The 24340-nt window shown below is 30.7% G+C and overlaps 2 protein-coding genes and 1 long non-coding RNA gene across 3 annotated transcripts; 2 read left to right on the top strand and 1 right to left on the bottom strand.

Annotated features, from left to right (window-relative positions):
* Nucleotides 1-5955: 5955 nt before the first annotated feature.
* Nucleotides 5956-8444, top strand: LOC107963205 (ribonuclease S-7). Its single transcript, XM_016899775.2, has 3 exons — nucleotides 5956-6325; nucleotides 6899-7091; nucleotides 8008-8444. The coding sequence occupies exons 1-3, from the start codon at nucleotides 6095-6097 to the stop codon at nucleotides 8313-8315; spliced, it is 732 nt and encodes a 243-aa protein (XP_016755264.1). The 5' UTR covers nucleotides 5956-6094; the 3' UTR covers nucleotides 8316-8444.
* A 3215-nt stretch (nucleotides 8445-11659) lies between these two features.
* Nucleotides 11660-12524, top strand: LOC107963506 (putative RING-H2 finger protein ATL69). The gene has a single exon (XM_041096120.1). The coding sequence runs from the start codon at nucleotides 11893-11895 to the stop codon at nucleotides 12427-12429; it is 537 nt and encodes a 178-aa protein (XP_040952054.1). The 5' UTR covers nucleotides 11660-11892; the 3' UTR covers nucleotides 12430-12524.
* Nucleotides 12525-19979: 7455 nt separating this feature from the next.
* On the bottom strand, nucleotides 19980-22452 carry LOC107963504 (uncharacterized). The gene is made up of 3 exons (XR_001701950.2): nucleotides 22351-22452; nucleotides 21363-21878; nucleotides 19980-20543 (listed from the first exon to the last, which is right to left on the bottom strand). It is a non-coding gene; the product is annotated as an uncharacterized lncRNA (long non-coding RNA).
* Nucleotides 22453-24340: the final 1888 nt, after the last annotated feature.

Here is a 24340-nt window from a genome sequence, read left to right as displayed (position 1 = left end):
AATATTCTATCTTAACAACTCATACAAGTGATTATAACATGAACACTCGCCATATTAGACTCTCATTTTTATACCTAAGATTTAGACAATTCTCCTCTAATCTTTATTTTCTTGGCTTAAACTATAAAAATTATAATTTTTTCTATCTATTGTAATAGAATTCATTTTAAAACATTTTACGTGACAAACCTTTTAACATTTCATTTTCCCCTCGAAAAAGTGCTCTTAGTTTATTATGATCGAGAAAAAATTTAGTCCGAAGGCATCAGAGAATACATATGAGTACAGAGCTCGAAGACAACAGATAAACTCCAATCACAATACATCTTCTTGACCTAATATACATATAATCTCTATTGATATGTCAATCGTATTTTAACTATTTCACTAAATTTATTAGGGCACTCGTATCAATCAAGTCGAACCACATATTAATTTTCATAAAGAGGTATATTCATAGTTTACAGACATCAAAGTATGTTTTAACAATTTTGTCTAATTACACGTATATTGCTTTGCACATATACACGAACTCTACATATTTACGTAGGCCATATGAAGACATTCTTTTATTTTATTATGGATTCAAACAATGGAGGGACACAATGTCATTTATTTATTATATTGCATGTAGCCAAATCAGAAAAGGGGTCATATGACCTCAAATGTATACATATACTTAAATCTCCATTTTTATGACCACATACACATGTTTTCAATTATTAAGTCGACATTTTTTAAGAAATTTCGATTCTATTGTTACAGGTTAGAACTTTAGTAGCACAAATTACGTGGTCTTAGGTGATTTCTTTGCTCTGAATTTGCCTAAGTCAATTTAACTTTCACGAATTTTAGTAAAAATTCTCTTAGGCACCGAAATATAGTGCACACCAAATATTTGAGTAAACGCTTTCAATAGTATTCAATTACTATGAAAAATTACAACTGAGTGATTACAAATGAAGGGGAGGCCTCTATTTATAATTGAGCTCCGCTAGAACCAACGGTACAGATTGAGTTGCATCGACGGTCAAGACTCAAGATTAGAGGGCTTTCCTATAAAACTAACCCCTAAAAATTAATTAATTACATAAATGACCTTTTTAAAAAAATACATAAATAACTTAAAATCAACGGTAAAAGTTGGTGGAGTCAAAGTGTTTGGCACCACCAACATGCCAAATTAGCATTAAGGATAAAAAAATCAATTTTTTGGTGGAGCCATGTAGAATTGCGCCATCTATACAAATATGAGGTAAATAATGCAATTTTTAAAAAACAGAGGGCTCTAAATAAATTTTCCTTTTCCTGGTGGAGCCAAATAATTTGGCGCCACCCGATTCCAAGACCTCTAGTACATTTTGTCATTTTCCTTTTTTTATTTGTTTATTATTTATTTTATAATATTTTAAATTTATATTTTAAATTTTTTATAATATCGGTTTATTGAAACGTTTTTTAATCTTTTTTTTAAATTTTTATTATTTATTTTATAATATTTTAAAATTATATTTTAAATGTTTTATAATATTTGTTTATTCAAACATTTTTTAAATTTTTTTATTATTTGGTTTATAATATTTTAGATATTTTATAATATTGGTTTATTCAAACTTTTTTTAATTATATATACTTATAATTTTAAATGCTTTTATAAAAAAATTAAAATAAAAAACGTTTGAATAAACAAATATTATAAAAAAATTAAAATATTATAAAAAATAATAAATAATTTTCAAAAAATAAATTTTCAAAAAAAGTTTGAATAAACAGATATTATAAAACATTTAAAATATAATTTTAAAATATTATAAAACAAATAATAAAAACAGGAAATGGACAAAACGTACCAAAGCCTTGGAATCTGGTGGCACCAAATTATTTGGCTCCACCAAAAAAAGGAAATTTTATTTAGAGGCCCCCCTTTTTTTGAAAAACCGCAGTATTTCCCTAGTATTTATACAGGCGGCGTCATTCTACATGGCTCCACCAAAAAATTAAATTTTTTATCCCCAATGCTGACGTGGCATGTTGGTGGTGCCAAACACTTTGGCTCCACCAACTTTTACTGTAGATTTTAGGTTATTTACGTATTTTACCAAAAAAATAGGTTATTTATGTAATTAATTAAAATTGTTGGGTTAGTTTTATAAAAAAGACAGATTAGAACCTATATACAATTGAGAGTTCTAAAGGATTTAAACTCTATACAATCTTATTCCTTTAGGATTTACACTATTTACCTTGGTAACTCTAGTTTTACTAGAGTGCTTAATTGGGTCACCAAGGCTTTAAGTAGATGAGCTTCTCTATGGGTTCCACTAATTGGGTCAATTCATGTGGGTCAAATAAACCTTATTTAATAAGTTGACCTCTATGGGGCATTCTTTGCGCAATGGTCACGGGTTTTGATCCGCAGCCCGTGACATTCTCCTCCACTCATTCTCGCAACACTCTCATTATGTCCTTGGCATAACACTGGTTTGACTCACCTTGGAGCTTTCTCAATGCCTCAATTGATTCCTGACTAGCCTCTCTATCAGGTAGTCTCGTCCCTAGGAACATTTACTTTAGCTTCCGTCGTCCCCTAACTCAAACTGTTTATCTCCTTTTTGGTACATCTCGTTTGCAAGAGTCCACCGCTCTTACTTGCTCACATTGTGACTTACCTCGATCGGATCCCCTTGTTCTGCACATATAGGCTTCGACATTCTCATATTAAATACCGGGTTAACCTTGAGTATTTCAGCCAACTCTGGTTTGTAAGCCCTACCCACTTTAGAATTTTGAAAGGGCCCCTATGTCTTTACAAAGCCAACGGTAAGTCAAAATGAAAAACACTACCAAAGTGTTTGAGATATACCTCGCTCGTTGAATTTTTTTCAATTTCCATCACAGGCCAAACTTGATCTTTGCTAGATTTTAATTGACTCCAAGCATTACTTGGACTTTGAAACTGGAAGACTTTTAGTTTTCTGAACTGCCAAATCAAAGTTGACTCATGTCTGCTGCCCATAGACGCATTGCCGTATCTTACCAACTCCTACACCCGGAAGAGAACCTCTCTTATTCAAAATGGTTATACCTTTTTCGCTTATATGACCAAGTTGCCTATGCTTCAAACAAGTCGACTCTGACTCCTTAACAAACGAGAAAATTATTATTTTACCAATCAATGTTGTACCTTGCAGAGTACATAGACTATCGGTCTTCTAACCTTTCATCAAAACGAGAGCTCCACGAGATACCTTAATGTTGTTTGACTCAATGACGATTCTATAATCATTCAAATCTAACATACTCAGAGGGATGAGGTTTTTCTTTAAATTAGAAACACGTCTAACATTTGAAAGTGTTCTAATAATTCCTTTGTGCATCTTGATCTGAACAATACCAATATCGATTACCTTAGAGGGTGAACTATTCCCCATGAGCACAACTCCACCTTCAACTGAACTGTATGTGGAGAACAATTCCTTGTTTGGACACATATGGAAAGAGCATCAGAATCCAAAATCCACTCAGACATAAACTTAGACCTTTCAGTCTTAGACATTAGTAACCAATCATCACCCTTGTCCTCGGCCACACTAGCATTGATTACTACTCTCTCGTTGCTTTTAATAGCCCTTCTGTTCTTATTTTACTACATATAACACTTTACTTTAATATGGCCTAACTTATTAGAGTAGCCACATGTCTTGTCTCAATTCCTCAACTTTGATCCTTTCTTGTTTCTCACAACCAAAATCGAGGCCTTGCTCATTTATCTTGCTATTCCAACCAAACTCATTGTCGAGTTTGTTTTTACTAAACAAGTTTCCTTTCACTCCTTCGAACGAGAGTTTATCTCTATCATAAATCAAGGTCTCCATGAAAGACTTATATGAAGGGGCAAAGAGCACAATAATAGCATAGTCTAATCTTTATAATCTATATTAACCTCAACATTCTTAAGATCATTCAAGAGAGTAACAAATTGATTGATGTAACCCCTAAGGTACTCATCTTTGGCCATACGGAACATGAATAGGTGTTGTTTCAACACTAATTGATTTGCTCGAGACTTTGTCATGTATAAAGTTTATAACTTAGTCATAATGTTGTTGTCGTTTTCTCTATAAGCACCCCTTGGAATACATTGTTTGTGAGGCACAACTGAATTGTTGACAGAGCCTTCTCATCAAGTTCATCTCGTTCTGATTGATTTATATCCGCGGGTTTTGCCCTGTAACGACCTTCTTCAGGCTATACTGAACTAGAATTGTTATCATCTGAACTTGCCATAAACTAAAATTTGTGATCCCATCGAACTTCTAGATATAGCATCTCATTGCTATCCTTGAACGAGTCGACTACGAAAACAAACCAAGCTATAATAACAGTTTGTTGGGGATCGATCTATATACGTAATGAACAAGAACGAAAAAGAAAAAAAGAAAATTGGACATAAATATTTATGTGGAAAAACCCCTCTGAAGAGGATAAAAAACCACGGGCAAAGTAGGCTTTACTAAATGAGGAAATAATCTGAAAGAGTACAAGATTGAGATAATCCAAAAATAGAAACCTTGAATCCCGAAAAACAAAGCTCTCTAGCTAAAACATGAAATTCCCTTAAACTCTCTTAATCTTCTCTTAATCTTATTGTGATAAAGATGTAAATTATAAGGTTATTAAGGCCCTTTTATAGGCTGAAATTCATGTGAATATTTAACTAAAATATCCCTAGAATAATCAGAGTTAAACTAGGAAATGATAGTAGAGTTTAACTGGGAAAAGAAACCTAATTTATGTGGGAACACATCACCACGTCAAAATTTCCCGAATCGTCTTCTCACTACGTCGTCCGTCATCACGACGTTAGGAAACTCCTCGTCGTGACGTTGTCGCCTGTTGGGGGTATTGCGTTTCTGACATCCTCGTGTCACGATACAGGTAATGGTAAGTGCTTGAAAGAGTCCGAAAATACGAGACACACTCCACACTCCACTTTATAATATATACTATGTAATTTAGTTAATTATAGTATGTCAAAATTTATACAAAAACAATCGTCGTGAATAAAATTTTAAAATTATTTAAACAGTTTAAATTAGTAACATAGCATATGATTATATTTTAAAAATAAAATATCTTGATACAAGATTTAACAAGAGAGGAGACAAAGAGGAGAAGGTGATGATGAAAAGAAAGTCGGTTCACCTAGACAGGTGGAGAGTGGGAAGAGAAGGATGCTATGTAGGTGAAGGAGACAGAGTGTTGAGAAAAAATGTTAAGGTTGAGGGTCATCTATGGGTGCTTTGATAGTTTCTTGTGATGTCACGTGTCTAAACTGGATGGAGTATAACAAAAAATATATCCTAAAATTAAAACACTATTATTATATAAAATTAACTTTTAAATATACAACCAATTATATCAACAATTCCAATAAAAGATCAACATTAAAAATTCAAAACTAAATAACTTGATTATTTTTTCACAATTGAACCTCAATGCTCAAAATCTTAAGAATAAAGAATAAATCCAATGTGTCAATTGTCATTAGCTCATTTAGTTATGTGTCTATATGCGATGACGATATCAAGATTCAAGAAGGAGCCTAATAGTTTATAAGTAACTACTTCAACATAACAAAAATGTGCCTACCTACTTAGGGAGTTGTACAATAAAAAATTCACCTCGCATCCTTAAAATGAAAAATATTTAAATTAATAATGATAAAATTACACTTTGCCCTCCATAAAAATGATAAAATTTTGATTTAATATTTCAAAAGTTTATATTTTTACTATTATAAAATTTACAATTTAATTTCGACCCCTAAAAAAAATTTTAACTTCGCCCCAGCAACTAATTAATAAAATTTAAAAACTTAAACAATCCTTTTATATTATTTCATTTCCTTATCTAGAAATTGGTATAAAAGCCCTAGCATACTTGGAAACCCTCAAGGCATGCATGCATCCAATGCAAGCTTAATATTAAGCTAATCAAATCTTCTTCTTCTACGTCATCATCATCTTTCTTGTTCCAGTGTTGTAAGAAAAACGATTAAATTAAGCAATTATTAGCTTTTGCTGCAGTTGTGATGCTAGCAAGCCAGGTAGTGTCAGTTAATGGGAGTAAGTTCGCATTTTATAAGCTGAGTTTGATATGGCCGAATTCAGTATGTAAGATAACCACCTGTAAGGCACCCATACCCACATATTTCACCATCCACGGCTTATGGCCAACATTTGGCAATGATATCCCGGTTCCTCCTTATGATCCAGCTTCTAATAAATGCAATCCTAATCCTACATCTCCAGATGATATTGTGGTAAGGTTTTTCTTTTTACTTTTACCCTTTTTCTCCTTTTTGGTTAATTATTATTTGTTTTAGTTTGAGTGTGTACTGTGTATGTACACATGTATTCATCGATTAAATCAATTGAATTGAAAATTTATAGTTCAACTAATTTAACTAGTAACGTATAATTGGAAAAAAAGAAAATTATTTTGAAACCGGCTATTTTAAAATATATTTTAGGTTTTTTTTAATGATTTTAGCTCATGTTGCTATTGCCCAAATTTTAGAATTTTGTTTGTTAATTTATCTATAACTATATGGCATATATACATTGTGCTACAAAAAATTATTATAATTGAGAATGATGAAACTCAAACTTAAATATCTAAAGACCATTTTAACCAACAAGCCATATCCTCGTTGGCAGGAGAAATTCTCAATAAAAAAATAATCTACATTATTGGGGATTTTCAATATGTTTTTAAAAAATTGTATCCTATATTTAATATTCTTTATTAGTTAAATAACCTAACATAAGTTGTTTAATTAGAATTCAATTTTTTTTTCGAGTGTTGTATGAATTTGTGTATTTAAAATTGGCAGGGCAAATTGGCACCCATTAAAGATAAATTAGACAAAAAGTGGCCAAACCTTTGGGTGCGCAAAATCAACGTTGATTTTTGGAAAATCCAATGGCAACATCATGGAATGTGCTCTGATTATCCTCGCGATCCTTTGGATTATTTCAAAGATACCTTAAATTTAGCTCAATCCAATCGCTTCGACCCATTCAAAGGTAATTATTATTGTAATATGATTTTTAAAATTTCCATTACCCTTAATCCTTATTATAAAAGATCTTGTGTATTTAAGTATGCTTATATTCACGATTTTAAGTTGTTGCTACAATAGTAATATCAATTAAGTTACGATTTAGGTCATGTTTGATAAATCGAAAAATTAAATATTAAAATAAATAAATGTTAAATTTAAATTATAAAATTGATTTGATTTATTACTTAAAATTAAAGAGAAAAAAAAGCAAGAGCCTTGATCCCTTGATTTAATGAAATTTTATTATCACCCATAATTATTATCATAAATGTAAAGCATAAAATTTTATTATCACCCATAATTATTTCTTTTTCATATATATATATATAATACAAAATATATATATGAAAATAATTAGAATGTGAAATTATTTGATTAAAGTACTAAGGAGGTTCTTGTACTAGGAGTTGGATTACATTTTGCCCCTTCTAATCACAAAATGAGTAAATTAATCCTTATACATTAGATCAAAAGGCAATCCGATACTTCTATTAAAAATCTAAGCCTTTTTTGCTATTAAGAATTGGTCTCTATACGTCAGCATAAGATACATGTGGCATACCACGTGTTATTATCTAATTATTCTATTAGCAATGCTTGTTTTTAACAGTACAAATGGATTAATTTTTTAACAAAAAGGACAAATTTGCTCTTTGATCTAATGTATAATAACAAATTTGCTCATTTTTTTGGGTAGAGGAGAAAAATGCAATCTGACTCTTAGAACAGGAGCCTCCATGATACTTTTACCGGAATTATTTATCAAAACGTATCTAATTTTACCAAATTTATATCCTAGACCTATAAATTATCAAAATTAAGTCATTGATTATTTGTTTTGTTTTGTTTTGTTTTGTTTTTCATTTTTGAACCTGCAGCTCTGGGAGTTCAACCATCAGATCAAACTCCACATCAATTGAACACTTTATTAGAAAACGTACACAAAAACTTCGGAGCCTATCCTCAAATTACATGCAGCATGCCACAGAAAGGTATACTTTTGTTGAAGGAGATTCGTTTTTGCCTTAAAAGAACCAAGAAAACACCACCTTCTGTGGTTCAAAATTGCCCCACCAGAGTTGGTGATCGATGTACTAACCCTCGCACTGACTATGTTTGGCTTCGTGCAACTCCTAGCATTTTTGGCCCTCATAATGTAACTTCGGACTTATTGGCTTCTACTTAGTGGCGGGGGAGTTGGAATATTAGCATAATGATGAATAAAGAAATGTCTTCGACTAGATCCAGAAATATGTGTATTTGTATTGTATTTGTATGTGTATGTTAAATAAAAGACTATGTACTAATCTTCCCATGATTGGCTTTTTATTTTTCTTTTATGGGCTTTCAGATTGGAAACACTGTAAAACATTTCTATGATCCTAGCAAGATTCTTCTTGGTTCGTTGTGGGAGTGGCGCATTATGAACTTGGACCCGAAATTCAGATGTAGTCTAATTTACATCGTTGTGTGCTACCTTTTCTAGGCCATTCCAACATGAGATGATGAGTGACTAAGGGGTATTGCTTATGACCACCTTCTTATCCTTTTCATTTTTTAACACGAAAATGAACAAGTTCCTGTCCATTTCATGCTCAAAAGGTTCCTAAACAGGCTATGCTTTTTTGAGGATATGAATAATAGGACTAGACTTGAATTCCCGTCCAACACTGCTTTCCCAACAAGTGAGATGTCACGAATTCGTTTGTCGATCTTAGAGTTCAACTGGTGTGACTAATTGAGTATATGATTTGAATAAGCTTAGTTGATATTCATGTGAATTGTACCATGTTAACAGGGTGATTTTTTTTTTATATTCATTTACTTGATTTGCTAAGTTTTGGCATGGTTTGTGGTTCATTTAATGGTGAAAGTCATCATGTAAGTATTAAGATGTTGCTTTGGAAGCTTGAAATAGGTATCAAATGGGATTTTGACCCAAAATAGGGTCACGTCTTGATGACCAACTTCCCACATCGCAACGTCAATATGCTTGAAGTGGCAATGCGACTTATTGAGTTGGCGACGTCACAACGTGAAAATTGCGAAGTCACAACGTTGGCCTAGAATTTTTTTAAACTTTATAATTTGGTCCTATTTAGCAAAAGAGCTTTTGTAAGCTCGTGTGGGACCCGAAAATGATTATGTAACATATTTTTATTGTAAACGATATTTAATTACGATTGTGAACAACTAAATATTGCAAAATTATTTGTAGTTGCTCCGGCAACAAATGCAGCATCCCACAGCTCAGACCCGACGATTGAGTTGGGCGAAGGGTGTTACAAGATTGGTGGACTTAGGCCTTTGACCAACTTGGGTTATTTAAAATAAGAAGAAAATGGAGGAAACATATCATTTCCCTTCAATTTTTGGTAGCAACGAGGGGAGAAGAGAGAGCTCCTTTCATGTTTTCTTCTCTATTCCTTTCTCAAAATTTTGGCTTGGATTCACCACCCCTTTGTTTTTTCTTGTTGATATCACCTAGAAAACAACCTTTTAAGTTTGTATTCTATCATCATCTTCACCATTTTCAGCTAGGGTTTTATTGGTTTTTAAAAGAGGACATGGAAGCTAGTGAGAGAAAGCTTCAATATGGTAAGCAATGGTGTAATTCACATTCCCTAGCTTGATACTTGGTATTGGTTGTTTTGAACATGTTTGGGAAGTTTATGTGCTAATATTTTGTTGAATTTTTGTAAATGGAAATATGAGAAATGGTGAGAAATGGGTTTCCAAGCTATTTTGAGGATGGATTCTAGTAGTTGGAAGCTTGGATTTGTATAATAATGCATCCAAGAGGTAAGTACCCTTGGATATTCTTACTTTTCATTAGCAACCTTAGAATGTGGTATGAGTGAAACTAGTGATAGATATGACTAAGGGGTCAATATTAATAATAGATATGATTAGTATGATATTCCTTGCGTACTTATTGGTTTGATCAAACTCGTGTGTTGGTTATTTAAATGTATAGGTTGGATTCGTCAATAAGATTGTTTCCAACATGTGAGCATCACATCGACATTTGAGCCTAAAGTTATAGTCCCTTAATTTGGTTGTAATTGGGTATGAACCTTGGCATTTACACTAAGACATAAATTGAAATTGTATTTATAAAGTTGATTTGTGAGATTGAACTTTTTTGATGTTCTTTTACAAGGTTTTGCTTTTTGTTCTCCTTAAGTGTGTTTATGGTATGTAATAGAGTATAAATGGATTTAGATTTTGTTCTATAATGGCTTGAGGCTTGTTGAAATTGTATGGAAGTGTTAGATATGATTTTTGAATTTTTTTGATTAATTTTTAGCTCCAAGGGCCCAGCTTTCGATACCCATACTATAGGTATCAGAACAGAGCAAGTTAATAGCTAAAAAGCTACAGTACTTAGGCTAGGTACCAATACATAGCCCTAAGTCCCTGGGCAGCACTACCAAACTGTTTTGTGAGTTTTGAGCTTGTTGAAGATCGTTTTTGACCCCTAACACTTCCAATCTCCTACAAAATGATTCTAAATGGTTTTAAGATGTTTCTTAAGCCCTCAAATAGTTTCAAACTAAATTTTACCAAGTTATGAAAATGGTTTAGGGTTTAAATTTTTTAAAGATTTTCGAGGCTTTTATTCCATATGTACTCTGATAATATCTCCCATTTGTACTATACACTGAAGTGGAAGGAGGGTGTTACACATTTTACATACATGTTACTGTTGTCATCAATATCCAAGGCCATGAAAGTAAAGATAAAGAGGCAAAGGAATATGAAAGCTAGAGAGAGAAAGAGAAAAGAAACCCTTAAAAAGCCAAAAAAAATTGAACAAAGGAAAAGGTCACCTTTAGAAATAAGTAACCAAAGAAGAAATAAAAAGATGAAAGTGTAGAGGGACTAAATGGTGGAGAGGCAAAATGTTGTAGAAAGAAATGCACCATTGACAACCAAGATTTAAAGCTTGAAAGTTTTTTTTTTTTGTGAATTACAAGAGAAGGGTAAAGACCTAATAGTAACGTGACTAACGCGGCTTGAACCTAAACCACACCTTGAGCTTTTTAAATGCCAAAGTGAGACTTAAAAGACAAATATAGTCTTTTTCACATTTTTTTCATACTATCTTCATGGTATGTCTCAACTCTCCAACTTATTTAGTATTTTATATAATATTTGGTGATTAAATTTGGGATAAAATAACACTTAGACCTTAAATTTGGTTACTTTCCCTTCAATAAGGTATAATGATATAGTATTTTGATATCGTGCCACGTTATCATCGAAATTTAAATTTTAAAATTAAATTAAGAAAAGTTGTCAAGTTTCGTAACTAACGTGAACTAAAATATATTTAAGAACTAAATTAAAAATAATTACCAAATTCAAAGACTAAATATTACTTTATCCATTAAATTTGAACTCTAAGATAATTTCTTTAAAATTTGAATCAAAGAAAGGTTGGACCACATCCTCCATATTTTATTATAATAAACAATTATAAATATTGTGTATATATATATTATATCATAAAAGTGATCTAAATCCATCAAATATTAAATTATTTAACAGGATTTAAAACAATAAAGTTCGAAGTCCAAAGCTGGTATTAAATTTTTTCCCGCGAACCACGGCGGGCCTCAGCCCACCTGCCCCCATCAACCACCACCATTTTCTAGCTCACGCTTCAAGCTCCTTTGCCTTGCTTCAAAGCCACAATCTACATCTCTCCCTCTTTCTCTTTCCTATCTTCACATAGCTTAGGCGGCCGAATCCTAGTTATGTCTACGGCGGATCCGCCTATATCGACAACCGGCGTCGGACTTGGTTACGGCATAGCCATTGCCGTTAGCATTCTTGTACTAATCTCCACGATCATGCTCGCTTCCTACGCTTGCGTGAGAGTTAAAGCTAGTGGAAGCGGCAATCGAAGTCGCCGGAATAGCAACGGCGGCAATAGCAACGGCACGAGTCGCGGCATTACCGAGGACGACTCAATGGACGTTGCTACGGTGGTGGTAGGTCTCGACGGTCCGGTCATCGAGTCTTACCCGAAGATTATCGTCGGCGAGAGTCGCCGGCTGCCGAAGCCCAACAATGGGCCGTGTTGCATTTGCTTGATGGAATATCAACCTAAGGATCAGATACGGTGCATCCCAGCTTGTGAACATTGTTTCCATGTTGATTGTATTGATGAATGGCTACGGATGAATGGCACGTGCCCTTTGTGTAGGAATTCACCGGCTCCTTCGCAAGGTCCCACACCTTCTACTACCCCTTTATCAGCGTTGGTGCCTTTAGCCTTCAATGGTAGGTGATTGATTTTGTGGTAATAACAATAAATTAAATAATATTTGTTCCATTTAATGAAAATTTTATAGACAATTCAATTTTCTTGTTTTGTCTTTTTCTAGATTTAGTATCATTAAACCCAATTTAATTATATCATAAAAAATTAAAAAAAAACAATAATAATTTTAAAGTATTAGGTATATATAATGATTACCTATGCTCGCGTTTCAATTTTGATCACTCTAATTTAAAAAATTTTAATTTAGACATTAATGTTTGAACTTGTTCCTATTTTAGTCATTCGTTGTTAAATTGATAATTGAAAGTCTTTTTCTAACTAGTATAATAATACATTTAGTCTTTAATACTTATAGAGTCTATTAATTTAATCTTAATATTAAATAATTCAATAAATTTAACCCTTTACATTTACAAATTCTATCATTTTAATCCTCAAACTTTTTAACCAAACCTTTCAGGTTTTAAAATCGAGGCATTTCACATCTATTACTTGTTTTATTTATGGTTGAAATTATCCAATTCAGTACATAATCCTTTTGTTTATATTTTTAAGAAGTTAGTGTTAGAAATTAACTAAACACGATTAAAAATAATAGAAAATACAAATTTTAAAAATATATAAATAATTTAGTATTTGTAAAAAAATAAATTTCCATTTTGACTAGCATAATTTTAGTTTTTAATTAAATTGGTAAATGATTTGACATTAAATTAAATTATTAGTGATACGTATTGCTTATTTTGGATTTAAAAATTAAAAGTAAATAGAACACTTAATAATCTCTTAATCAATTTATAAAATTTAAAAAACAATATTAATATAATAAAAGGAAATTCAATTAATTCTTTCATATTTTTTTGTTATGAAAAAAAATTAAATGTTCATAAATTTTTTTCTTATATAATTATTGATTGATCATTTGGATTTTTCAAAGTTATATTTTTTAACTCTGTATTTAATTTCTAATTTCAAGGAGCACCTTCAAGGACTAATTTATGTACTTGAAAGAAATATCATACTATTAATAATAATAAATCTAAACTGTTATTTTAAACATTTTTCTATTTTCTTTAGCCAAAAAATTATCAATCAAAGGGTTATAGAATATTAGCTTATAAGAAAACTAATGTAAAAAAGAAAAATAAATAAAGTTTCAAGATAAATTCATTAGTATTAGGAATTAGCTTAGAAAATGATTTGTTAGTTGATAGAAGGTTTTTTTTTCTTTTTTAGGTTTTACAAATTTATAGACGCGAAATGTCTCTATTTAAAAGTTGAAAACACTGGTTAGGAAGTTTTGGGATCAAATTAATAGAATTTGTAAAAGTAAAGGGTTAAATTTATTAAATTATTTAGAATTATGACCAAGTTGATAGAATATATAAATATTGAAGATTAAATGTGTTTTTATACCAATTATAAAAAGGTTTTCCATTACCAATTTAGTCAAGTGGTTAATCAAAACAGGAACAAATTCAAATATTAGTACCTAAATTGAACTTTTTTTAAAAATTGAGTGATTAAAATAGAAACGTATGCGTAATTGGATAACCAAATTGTATAGTTTTTTTTATTATATCAAAATTATTATAAGTTTACAATACTTTAAATATGATTATATCACATAATGGACCTAAATATAATGTGAATAATTAACTATATATTGTTTTTAAATTTAGTGATTTAAACATAATATAATTATAGGCCATAAAATGTAAAATACAACATAATATAAATAATAGAGTAAATGAACAAAATGTTAATACATAAATATTTTAAAATATATTTATAAAATAGTTATTTTTTGAATGAATTACAAGTGGTTGTAGTTCTTGTGTTTAAAATTTTATATAAAAATATTATTATTTATAATATTTATTACTTTTAAAATTTTATTTTTATTGTTTTTATTAACTGAGTTGATATTTGATTAACTCGTTATATCAATTCAATCATGAGCATTACAACAGTATAGATATCAAAATTTATAAGAATATGAAATAATTTAATGCGTCCTCAATGTTTATAATTTTTGTCAATTCGACCCTTATTCATTTTGAGTTAAATTTCACCATTAACCTTTCAAAAAGCACTCATATCGTTTTTTTTAACAGAAATGCCAACTAAAACATTAATTTTTTAACAATATTAGCATAACAATCCACATGGCAGTCTACGTGTACTGCATGTTGACACGACACTATTTGTTATATATCACATTAATAAATAATTTAAAAATTATAAAATATTAAAAATTCAAAATTCAAATTATATATATAAATATTTCATAAAATTTCAAAAAAAAAATAAGTATGAAGTGCACGTGGAATGTCGAGTAGGCTACCATATTTAAAATTTTAACATTTTAGTTAATTTTCGTTTATTAAAACAACAATTTGACTCTTTCTAGAAGTTTAGATGTCAAAATTAATTAACAAAAATGATGTAAACGTTAAAGGCTAAATTTATCGTTATATCATAAATTAAATATAATTATAAGATTTTTTAGTATAATTAATACCAATAATTATGAAAAAGAAAAATCCTATACTTGGAACTATCCAGATTGCTTTTGAAGTGTAACTTTGGGATACGTGATAGGTGTCTTAAAGATTCGAGGATTCACTTTTTAATTAAGGTATTTAGTTATAGTTAGGGTTGCTTTACTTTTAATCAAGGCATTTACTTATAGTTTGGGGTTGCTTTTGAGTGGGGATAATTTAGTTCGGTTTAATCGGATTTTTAGATTTTTCGAATTATTTTAGATAATTCGGTTGGATTTAGTTTTCGAGTTTTTTATTCTATTTTTGTATTTTGAGAAATTTTTTTTGAATAATTTCATTATAGGTTCTAATTATATCTGTTTTTTGATATAATGTTTAGAATTACCTATAGTCTCTTTCTAAAAACATAAATAGGAAGATAATACGTTTCAGTGTATTCAAATCCACGTTATTCTTCATTAACAATAATATTTATACTAATTGAACTAAAACTCAATCGACTAACGTACTCAATTTTTAAACGAATAAAACTTGTCAAATTTGGGATAAAGGCAGTCCAAATTTTTTTTAAAGTAGGGGTTATTTATTTATTTAGCCTAAATTTGAAATTTGTGGGTCCAAATTAAATTTTACTTGCCGGAGCAATAATACATAAAAATCTAAAATTAAGTGCATTAATTTATAATAAATTAAAAAGAAGTGGTCCATGTTTGTCGGCACCAAAAAAATGCAGATTTTAGGGTTCCATTAGGCATATGTTGGTATCGAAGTATTCAATGACATTAAATGCTGAATTCAGGCATCTATTATCGACTAATTTGTTCTTTTGGGGATTTACAATCTCTTTTATTTTAGACTTACTTAAATTATCGAATTTGTTTAGTTTTTTTTTGTTAATTCTACTATCTAAACTTTGATTTCGTTACTAAAATTGAAAAAATATACAAGTTAACTAATTTTTATTTTATTTAATATTAATATAAATATTAAATTTTATTTTTATTTAATTATATTTTAATGAGATAATGACGCGGTGAAAATTTGATTGACTGACATGTCTTTTTTAACAGCACTTACAACATATACTAATCTTAGTAACAGAATTAAAGTTTAAGCATCTGAATCTAGGGGTGAGCAAAACTCAATTCGAGTTAAAAAAATTGAATTTCGAGTTAATTAAATCGAGTTATTCGAGTCACCTTGAATAAGTAATTCAAGTTTCAAGTTTGAGTCGAGTTAAATTTTACAATTCGAATAACTCGAATAATTCAAATAAAAAACTGGTACAAATAACCATTTAGTCTCTATCAATCTTGAAAATTAGCAAATTGGTTTCTCTCAACAAAAATTATATAAAAAAATTCTAAAAAATATATAAAGAAAGCTAATTTCTTTTCTAAAATAATAATTTTAATGATTCAAGTTTATCATACTAAAGTATTTTTATCTTTTATTTTGTTTTGAAAAAGGTTTCAAATATATATGGGTTTAAATTTATGTGCTATATCATTTAATTTGGCATGTTTTATTTTTAATTTAACTTGAACAATGTCACTCGATTCAACTCGACTCAATTCAAAAAAAATTAAATCGAGTTAGGATGATAAAATAAGACTCACCAACTCGATTAACTAAAAAAATTTTTACTCGATTCGATCGAACGCTCACCCCTACCTGGATTGACCAAAAAATAGATTAGGTGCCTAACTCAAACAAACTGTAGCTGCATGTCTTTCAGTGGTGACGGAATAGTAGTTTTGGGACCACAAATTTTCATCATGTCAACTCATAAATATTATTTATAGAACATTTATGGTGTCATTAGAGTCGTATTAAAATTTGGTTAAGAAATTTTAATGTTTAGATAGCTAATTAAAGAAAAAGGACTAATTGTAAAAGGCGTAAACCTTGTTAATTATTGCAATTAGATGATTTAATAGCTTAATTATCACAAGAGGGAAGACCTATGTAGCAATTAAACCGTTGTTATTAATTGTTGGATGGCTTAAGGATAGAATTGGGTTAAAATGTATGTTTATATTAAGGGTAAATTTGTAATTTAATAAATTAAACTTAAGTAAAATAATGGTAAAAAGATGATCATCTTCTTTAGTGGAAATTACCACCTAAAAACCAAGTTGGGAAACCTCCATTGAAGGCTTTGAAGTTTTTGCAATGTTAATGCTTGCATGTAAGTGAGTTTCCACCCGTTTTTCGTAAATTTTATGTTTTTGAGATCGTTGCAATTAGGTCCAGCTAGCCCGTACCTCCGTTTTTGAATCTGTTAAAAATTTTAGAAGTTTCCATTGACAAATGTTGAATGATCTTGATGATAATTATGTGTTTGAAGCTTTGACTTTGATTTTTGGTTGTTTTGTAAAGTGATTTTAGTTGGTTTTTAATTAAAGGATTAAATTGTTAAAATGTTAAAATCACATGGTTAATTGGTGAATAAAAGGTGTTTTAAGAACTGTTTGGAAGCCTTGAACATTTGGTTTGGTATGCTGAGTCTTTAGAAATGGTTAATTTGATGATTTTCAGGTTAAGAGCCTAATTTGCATAAATTGTAAAAGTTTGGGGTAATGTGTAAATTTTGAAAATAAAAGGGTATAAAATGTAGAATAAATTGGAATATGAAATTTAAGCTAATAATTGAGAAGTTTTACATTTTAGATCAAGACCTCGTTGATTTACGTGGAAAAGAAAAATTTACGGAATAGTCCCTAAACTTCTTCAACTGTTACAATTTAGTCCAAATAAGTTCGTTCGGTTTGTAATTTAATATCTATGTGAATTATATGATTGTATGATATGAAATAGTGGATATTAATTATTCTATTGATAATATAAAGTTGTTTGAGAAAATGTTGTTGAATTTCAATACTTGGGTCGGATAAACGCAAGATAGAGTACAACTAAATGATGGTGTGTTATGCGAGGTTGAAGTAGAGATTGATGTGGCATGCTTTATATATATTTTTCCTGAGTATAACGAGGTTCAGCCTTTGTTGCGAACTTTCATGTTATACTACCCTAATCTGGCGTGTTATGGCGGCGGATGTATAGCCTACGGGCTAAGCACTTAGTGCCAAGGCATGTTATCGGTTGGATTAGCTCTGCAGATCATTTGGCATGTTATCGGTTGGATTAGCTCTTATAAGCGTTTGGCGTGTTTCAATTGGATTATTTGTGTACTCGTATCTATAAGTCGTTCATCAAGTCGTAAATTATTGTATTATAACCTGTTTCATGACTTGAATGGCATGACATGTACTTGATATCCTGACTTGACTCTGTTGTGGATATGTATGTTTTCCTGGAAAATTATTATTTGAGCTTTGAATTAAGCTATGCAATTTACCGATTTGACGTTGTGGATGACAGGAAACATTGGTTGTTGAATTATGTCTGATTAAATTGTTACAGTTACTTCGGTAAGATTTATAAATTATGTCCATCGAACTTACTAAGTTTCAATAAGCTAATTTCTATTTATTGTAGATATTTTTAAAGGTTGGACAATTGAATCAGCACTCGAGTGACACTATCCATCCATTTTCAGTATTTTTGAACATTTGTTTTGGATTATATGGCATGTAATAGGCTTGTTTTATCATTACTTTTGTTTTGGTATGTATATATACAAAGAGTGAGCCTAAGTGCAAGTTGATAACATGAGCATCACTACATGATCTTGATGTTTACTTGGCAAATGTTTAGTAAGTGACTTGTTATGAATTATGAATGATGGAAGATATTTTTTTTATATTAACTTGTAGTAAATGTATGACTAAAAGGTCTCTCTTGAATTGTTGTGACTTGAGGTGCCTTTAATAGGCATATTGGTTAGGAGTTAAGTTGTGTGAATTGGTATGTTTGATTGATGATTTAGATTGTTGTATAAGTGTGTATACTTGTGGTACCAATAAGGGTACATTGGTTAGGTGTAACATCCTGATTTTGGGCCTAGTCGGAACAATGGTTGCGGGACCACAAATCTGACATCAAAAAATTTATTTTATTATTATTTTAATGTCTACAGTGTGATACTAAAGTTGTGTGAAATTTTCGTAAAGAAATTTCCTCGTCTGAGTGCTCAATTTGATAAAAAAAAGGGAACTAAATCGCGTAAGGTGCAAAACTTGAGGTCTAATTGATAAAGGCACTAAATAGCTATAGAATTGAAAAGTATGAGCACTTGCTTGGTAATTATACCAATAGAAAAGTGAGGAGACAAAGATGGACATATAGTAGGTGGATTTGGTGAAGTATTAAAAGGTTAAATTGGTAAATAAGTTAATAGGTATAATAAGACAAAATAGCAAAAGCTATCATATTTATTTTTCTTCTTCTTCAACCGTAATAGAGAAAAAAAATGGCAGCCATGGAATGAGTTTCATTCGGCCAAGCTTTGGAGCTTGATAGATGAGTGGTTTTTGCCCCGTTTTTAATGATTTCTATGTTTTCGGAGTCGTGGTAACTCGATTTAGCTATCCCGTACCTTCATTTTCAAAACTGTTAAAGTTTGTGAATTTTACCATTGTTGATAAAGTGTGTATTTTGATAATTGATGATAGAAAATACATCCTTGTTGTTAGATAAACAACATTTGTAATGTGATTTTTGATAGAAATGTCGATTAGGGACTAAATTGAGAAATGTGATAAATTGTGTAGTAAAAGTGTGAATATGTGAAAAATGTGGGCTACTGTAAGTATGATAAATATACAACTAGGCATGGGTAGCAAAGAAATTGAATGAATTTCATTTTACGAGCCAGGGGCAAAAGTGTAAATATGAAAAAGTTTAGGGGTAAAAATATAATTTTACCAAAAATGTGAAATTGGGCTAATTTGAGTAGCATGATGAATAAATAAATTAAATGTGTTGTTACAGATCAAGGAAGATGAGATCCAGAATTAGATCAGGGAAAAAATAAGATAATCGAGTAATTGACTTATTTCGTCGCTTCATACCGAGGTAAGTTCGTATGTTAATAAGCATTAATTTGATATGTTTAAAATGCTTAATCAACATCATGTGTTATTTCGTATGTTATTATTGGATCATGAATAATATAAAAATACAAGATTGTATTGAAAGGTCAAATTAAGAGAAATGCAGGGCTGAGTATGATCGAATTTCGACATGTGATGAAATTGACAAGTATCGAAAAGTGAGAAATTTCCTGGTTGAACATTAGGAATAGAATAGGATACAAGTGACATGTAACACCCATTACCTGTGTTCGACACCGGAACATGGTACGAGGCATTACCAAAACATAAACACATGTAATCGTACAAAACCAAGACTTTTTTTAAAAAAAATTAAAACTTTTCGGTCAAGTCATGCAAGCTTGCACATCCACGAAATGCATCATCATGAACATATAATTTGATCAATATTAGCCAACATCAATGGCTTTATACAAAATAAATTATCAAATAACGTAGACCAACATTTTAGGCCAAATCAATTATGACACATAACAGAATAATCAAGCCTTCTATACATGCCATAATTCAAAATATTGATTTCAAAATACCAAAAGAGTGTTGATAGTGAGGATGGATCTCCGACAATCTCCATATCCCGAGCTAGCTTAGTGACACTATAAGACAAGGGGAAAGAAAGGGGGTAAGCATATGGCTTAGTAAGTGAATATGTAAATAATATACAATTTTTTAATATGCTTTTATCAATCTTCACAATATGTTCTCAAAATAATACAATCATAATTACACATAGTTCCAACATTTACACATAGCTGTCTACTCAAGTCATAGTCACTAAATTATTTATATCTTGAGTTACAGAACTCCAAATTAAGTTCCGCAAATTTTCCCTGAAACTAGACTCACATATCTTCTTACCATAAAATTTTCAGAATTTTTGGTTTAGCCAATAAGTACAGTTTATTCTTTAAAATTTCCCCTATTCTGCTATCTGATAGTTTCGACCTTTCTACATTAAAGATTAATTATCTTCTCGTACAGAATTTGGATGACATTTCCGTTTGTTTCTATTGAAATAGACTTATTCAGGATTTTAAACATATAAATTCTAACAAATAATTTTTTTACAATTTTTAATAATTTTCCAAATTAAGAACAGGAGTTTGAATCATTCTGAACAAAAATTCAAATATCTTATAATATGAAATTCTTTTACTAACACCGCTTCTTTTATGTGAAAAATAGACTCAATAAGCTTTAATTTCATATCTATTCAACTTTTAATTCGGTTTCCACCATTTTTGGTGATTTTTTAAAGTCACACAACCACTGCTGTCCAAAACTGTTTTATTTCTAAATTTCACTCTTTTATGTTTTCTTTATAGTAACTTTCATTGTAACACTTACTCCGTATCAATCTTACCAAAGTTTGATCATATATCGAGTATATTGCTCATAAGTTTACACACACATACCTGCATTTATTCATCACATGGTCATATTCGTTTACACTTAGTCATTTCCCATTGAACACATCAGAATAATAATGGATACCCGATGACCTGCACATAGTACAACCCTTGTAGCCAAAGCTACCTTCTTCACAAAGTGACCTTCACATAGTACCACACTTGTGACCAAAGCTATCTTTCTTCACAAAGTGGCTTTTACATAGTACCACACTTGTGATCAAGCTAGCTTTTCTCAAAGTGGCCTTCACATAGTACCACACTAGAGTCACTAGTGACATGTCACTTGTATCCTATTCTATTCCTAATGTTCAACCGGGAAATTTCTCACTTTTCGATACCTGTCAATTTCATTCAATATTTAGCCACATTTCATAAGACATAATAAAATATGATAACATAAGTAAAAACGATGCATTATTTACATACAAACTTACTTTGGTGCAAGATATGACGAATTTGCAATTTAGTCCACAACCTTTTCTTTTCCCCGATCAATGTCAACTCCTCATCTTTCTTGATCTATAATAACACATTTAACTCATTTAATACTCACATTATTCAATCTAGTCCAAAAATCACACTATGGGAAAATTACATTTTTGCCCCTAAAGTTTCACATATTTATAATTTTGCCTCTAGGCTTGTAAAATGAAAAGCACTTATTTTTCTCAAATCCTAAGCCTAGCCGATTCATATTCCCTCTTATAGCAGCCCACATTTTTCACATATTCACACTTTCACCACACAATTTATCACATTTCTTAATTTAGTCCCTAATTGACATTTCTATCAAGAATCACTTTACAAATGTTGTTTATCTAACAACAAGGATGTATTTTCTATCATCAATTATCAAAATACACACTTTATCAACAATGGAAAAATTCACAAACTTTAACATTTTTGAAAATGAAGGTACGAAATAGCTAAATCGAGTTACCACGACTCCGAAAACATAGAAATCCTTAAAAACGGGGCAAAAACCACTCACCTATCAAGCTCCAAAGCTTGGCCGAATGAAACCCATTCCATGGCTGCCATTTCTTTTTTCTATTACGGTTGAAGAAGAAGAAAAATAAAGATGATAACTTTTGTTATTTTGTCTTATTATACCAATTAACTTATTTACCAACTTAACCTTTTAATAACTTCACCAAATCCACCTACTTCATGTCCATCTTTGTCTCCTCACTTATCTATTGGTATAATTACCATGCAAGTGCTCATACTTTTCAATTCTATAGCTATTTAGCGCCTTTATCAATTAGACCTCAAGTTTTGCACCTTACGCGATTTAGTCCTTTTTATCAAATTGAGCACTCAGACGAGGAAATTTCTTTATGAAAATTTCACAAAACTTTAGTGTCATAATTTTGATATCAAAATAATAATAAAATAAATTTTTTGATGATGAATTTGTGGTCCCGCAACCACTGTTCCGACTAGTCCCAAATTCAGGATGTTACATGACATGTCACTAGTGACTCAAGTGTGATACTGTGTGAAGGCCACTTTGTGAAGAAAGATAGCTTTGGTCACAAGTGTGGTACTTTGTGAAGGCCACTTTGTGAAGAATGTAGCTTTGGTTACAAAGGTGGTACTATGTGTAGGCCACCGGGTATCCGTTATTATTTCGATGTGTTAAACGGGAAATGACTAAGTGTAAATGAATATGACTATGTGATGAATAAGTGCAAGTATGTGTGTGTAAACTTATGAGAAATGTACTCGATATATGATCGAACTTTGGTAAGATTTATACGGAGTAAGTGTTACAATGAAAGTTACAATAAAGAAAACATGAAAGAGTGAAATTTAGAAATAAAATAGTTTTGGACAGCAGCGGTTGTGTGACTTTTAAAAATCACCAAAAATGGTGAAAATTGAATTATAGGTCAAATAAGATATGAAATTAAATCTTATTAAGTCTAGTTTTATATAGAAGAAACAGAGTAAGCAAAAGAATTTCATATTAGGAGATATATGAATTTTTGTAGGACAGGTTTAGGATGATTTCGGAATCCCCTATTTTTATTTTGGAAAATCATTAAAAATTTTATAAAAATAATTACAAGTTATAATTTTATGTTTGAAATTATTAATGAATCTATTTTCAAGAGAAATAAACGAGAACATCATCCGAGTCTCGTACTATGAGATGATTAATTTTTAGTGAACAAGGGTCGAAACTGTCAGACAGCAAAATAGGGACGACTTTACATAATAAACTGTACTTATTGGCTAAACCAAAAATTCTGGAAATTTTATGGTAAGGAAATATGTGAGTATAGTTTCATGGAAAATTAGAAGAACTTAATTTTGAGTTCTGTAGCTCAAGATATAAATAATTTAGTGACTATGACTTGCTTAGATAGCTTGATATGAACATAAGTAAATAGTGGAACTAAGTGAAATTATGATCGTATTATCTTGAGAACATATTATGAGGATTTGTAAAAGCATGTTAATAAATTGCTTATTATTTACATACCAACTTACTAAGCTATATAGCTTACCCCATTCCTTTTCTCTTCCTATAGTGTCACAGATACTAGCTCGAGTTGGAGATCGTCAGAGATTCTATCACACTATCAAGCTATTGATCGGTATCAATGTTTTCAAGCATTTTAAGTTTATGGCATGTATAGGGACTTAGTCATTTTTTGTATGAGTTATTATGTTTTGGGTCTTGTAGGCATATAAAGGACGATATACATGTGTTTGAGTCCGGTAACACCTCGTACCCAGTTTCAGCATCGAGCACGGGTAAGGGTTGTTACATTTAGTGGTATCAGAGCTACGGTTTAGTCGGTTCTTCGACTAACGTAGCGTATGTGAGTCTAGCTATACATGCCATATTACTACTCGTGATAGTGTGATATCTCCCGGTTCTAACGAAATTGTTTTGTTAAGATAGAGATGACTTCCAACCGAGCTATTTTCAATAATGCTAAAAAATGATATCGAGGTGATTGAAATGT

Source organism: Gossypium hirsutum, chromosome D06, assembly GCF_007990345.1.
Source record: "Gossypium hirsutum isolate 1008001.06 chromosome D06, Gossypium_hirsutum_v2.1, whole genome shotgun sequence".
NCBI lineage: Eukaryota > Viridiplantae > Streptophyta > Magnoliopsida > Malvales > Malvaceae > Gossypium > Gossypium hirsutum.
Note: the sequence above shows the minus strand (reverse complement) of the source record. Positions and strands in the feature narration are given on the sequence as shown.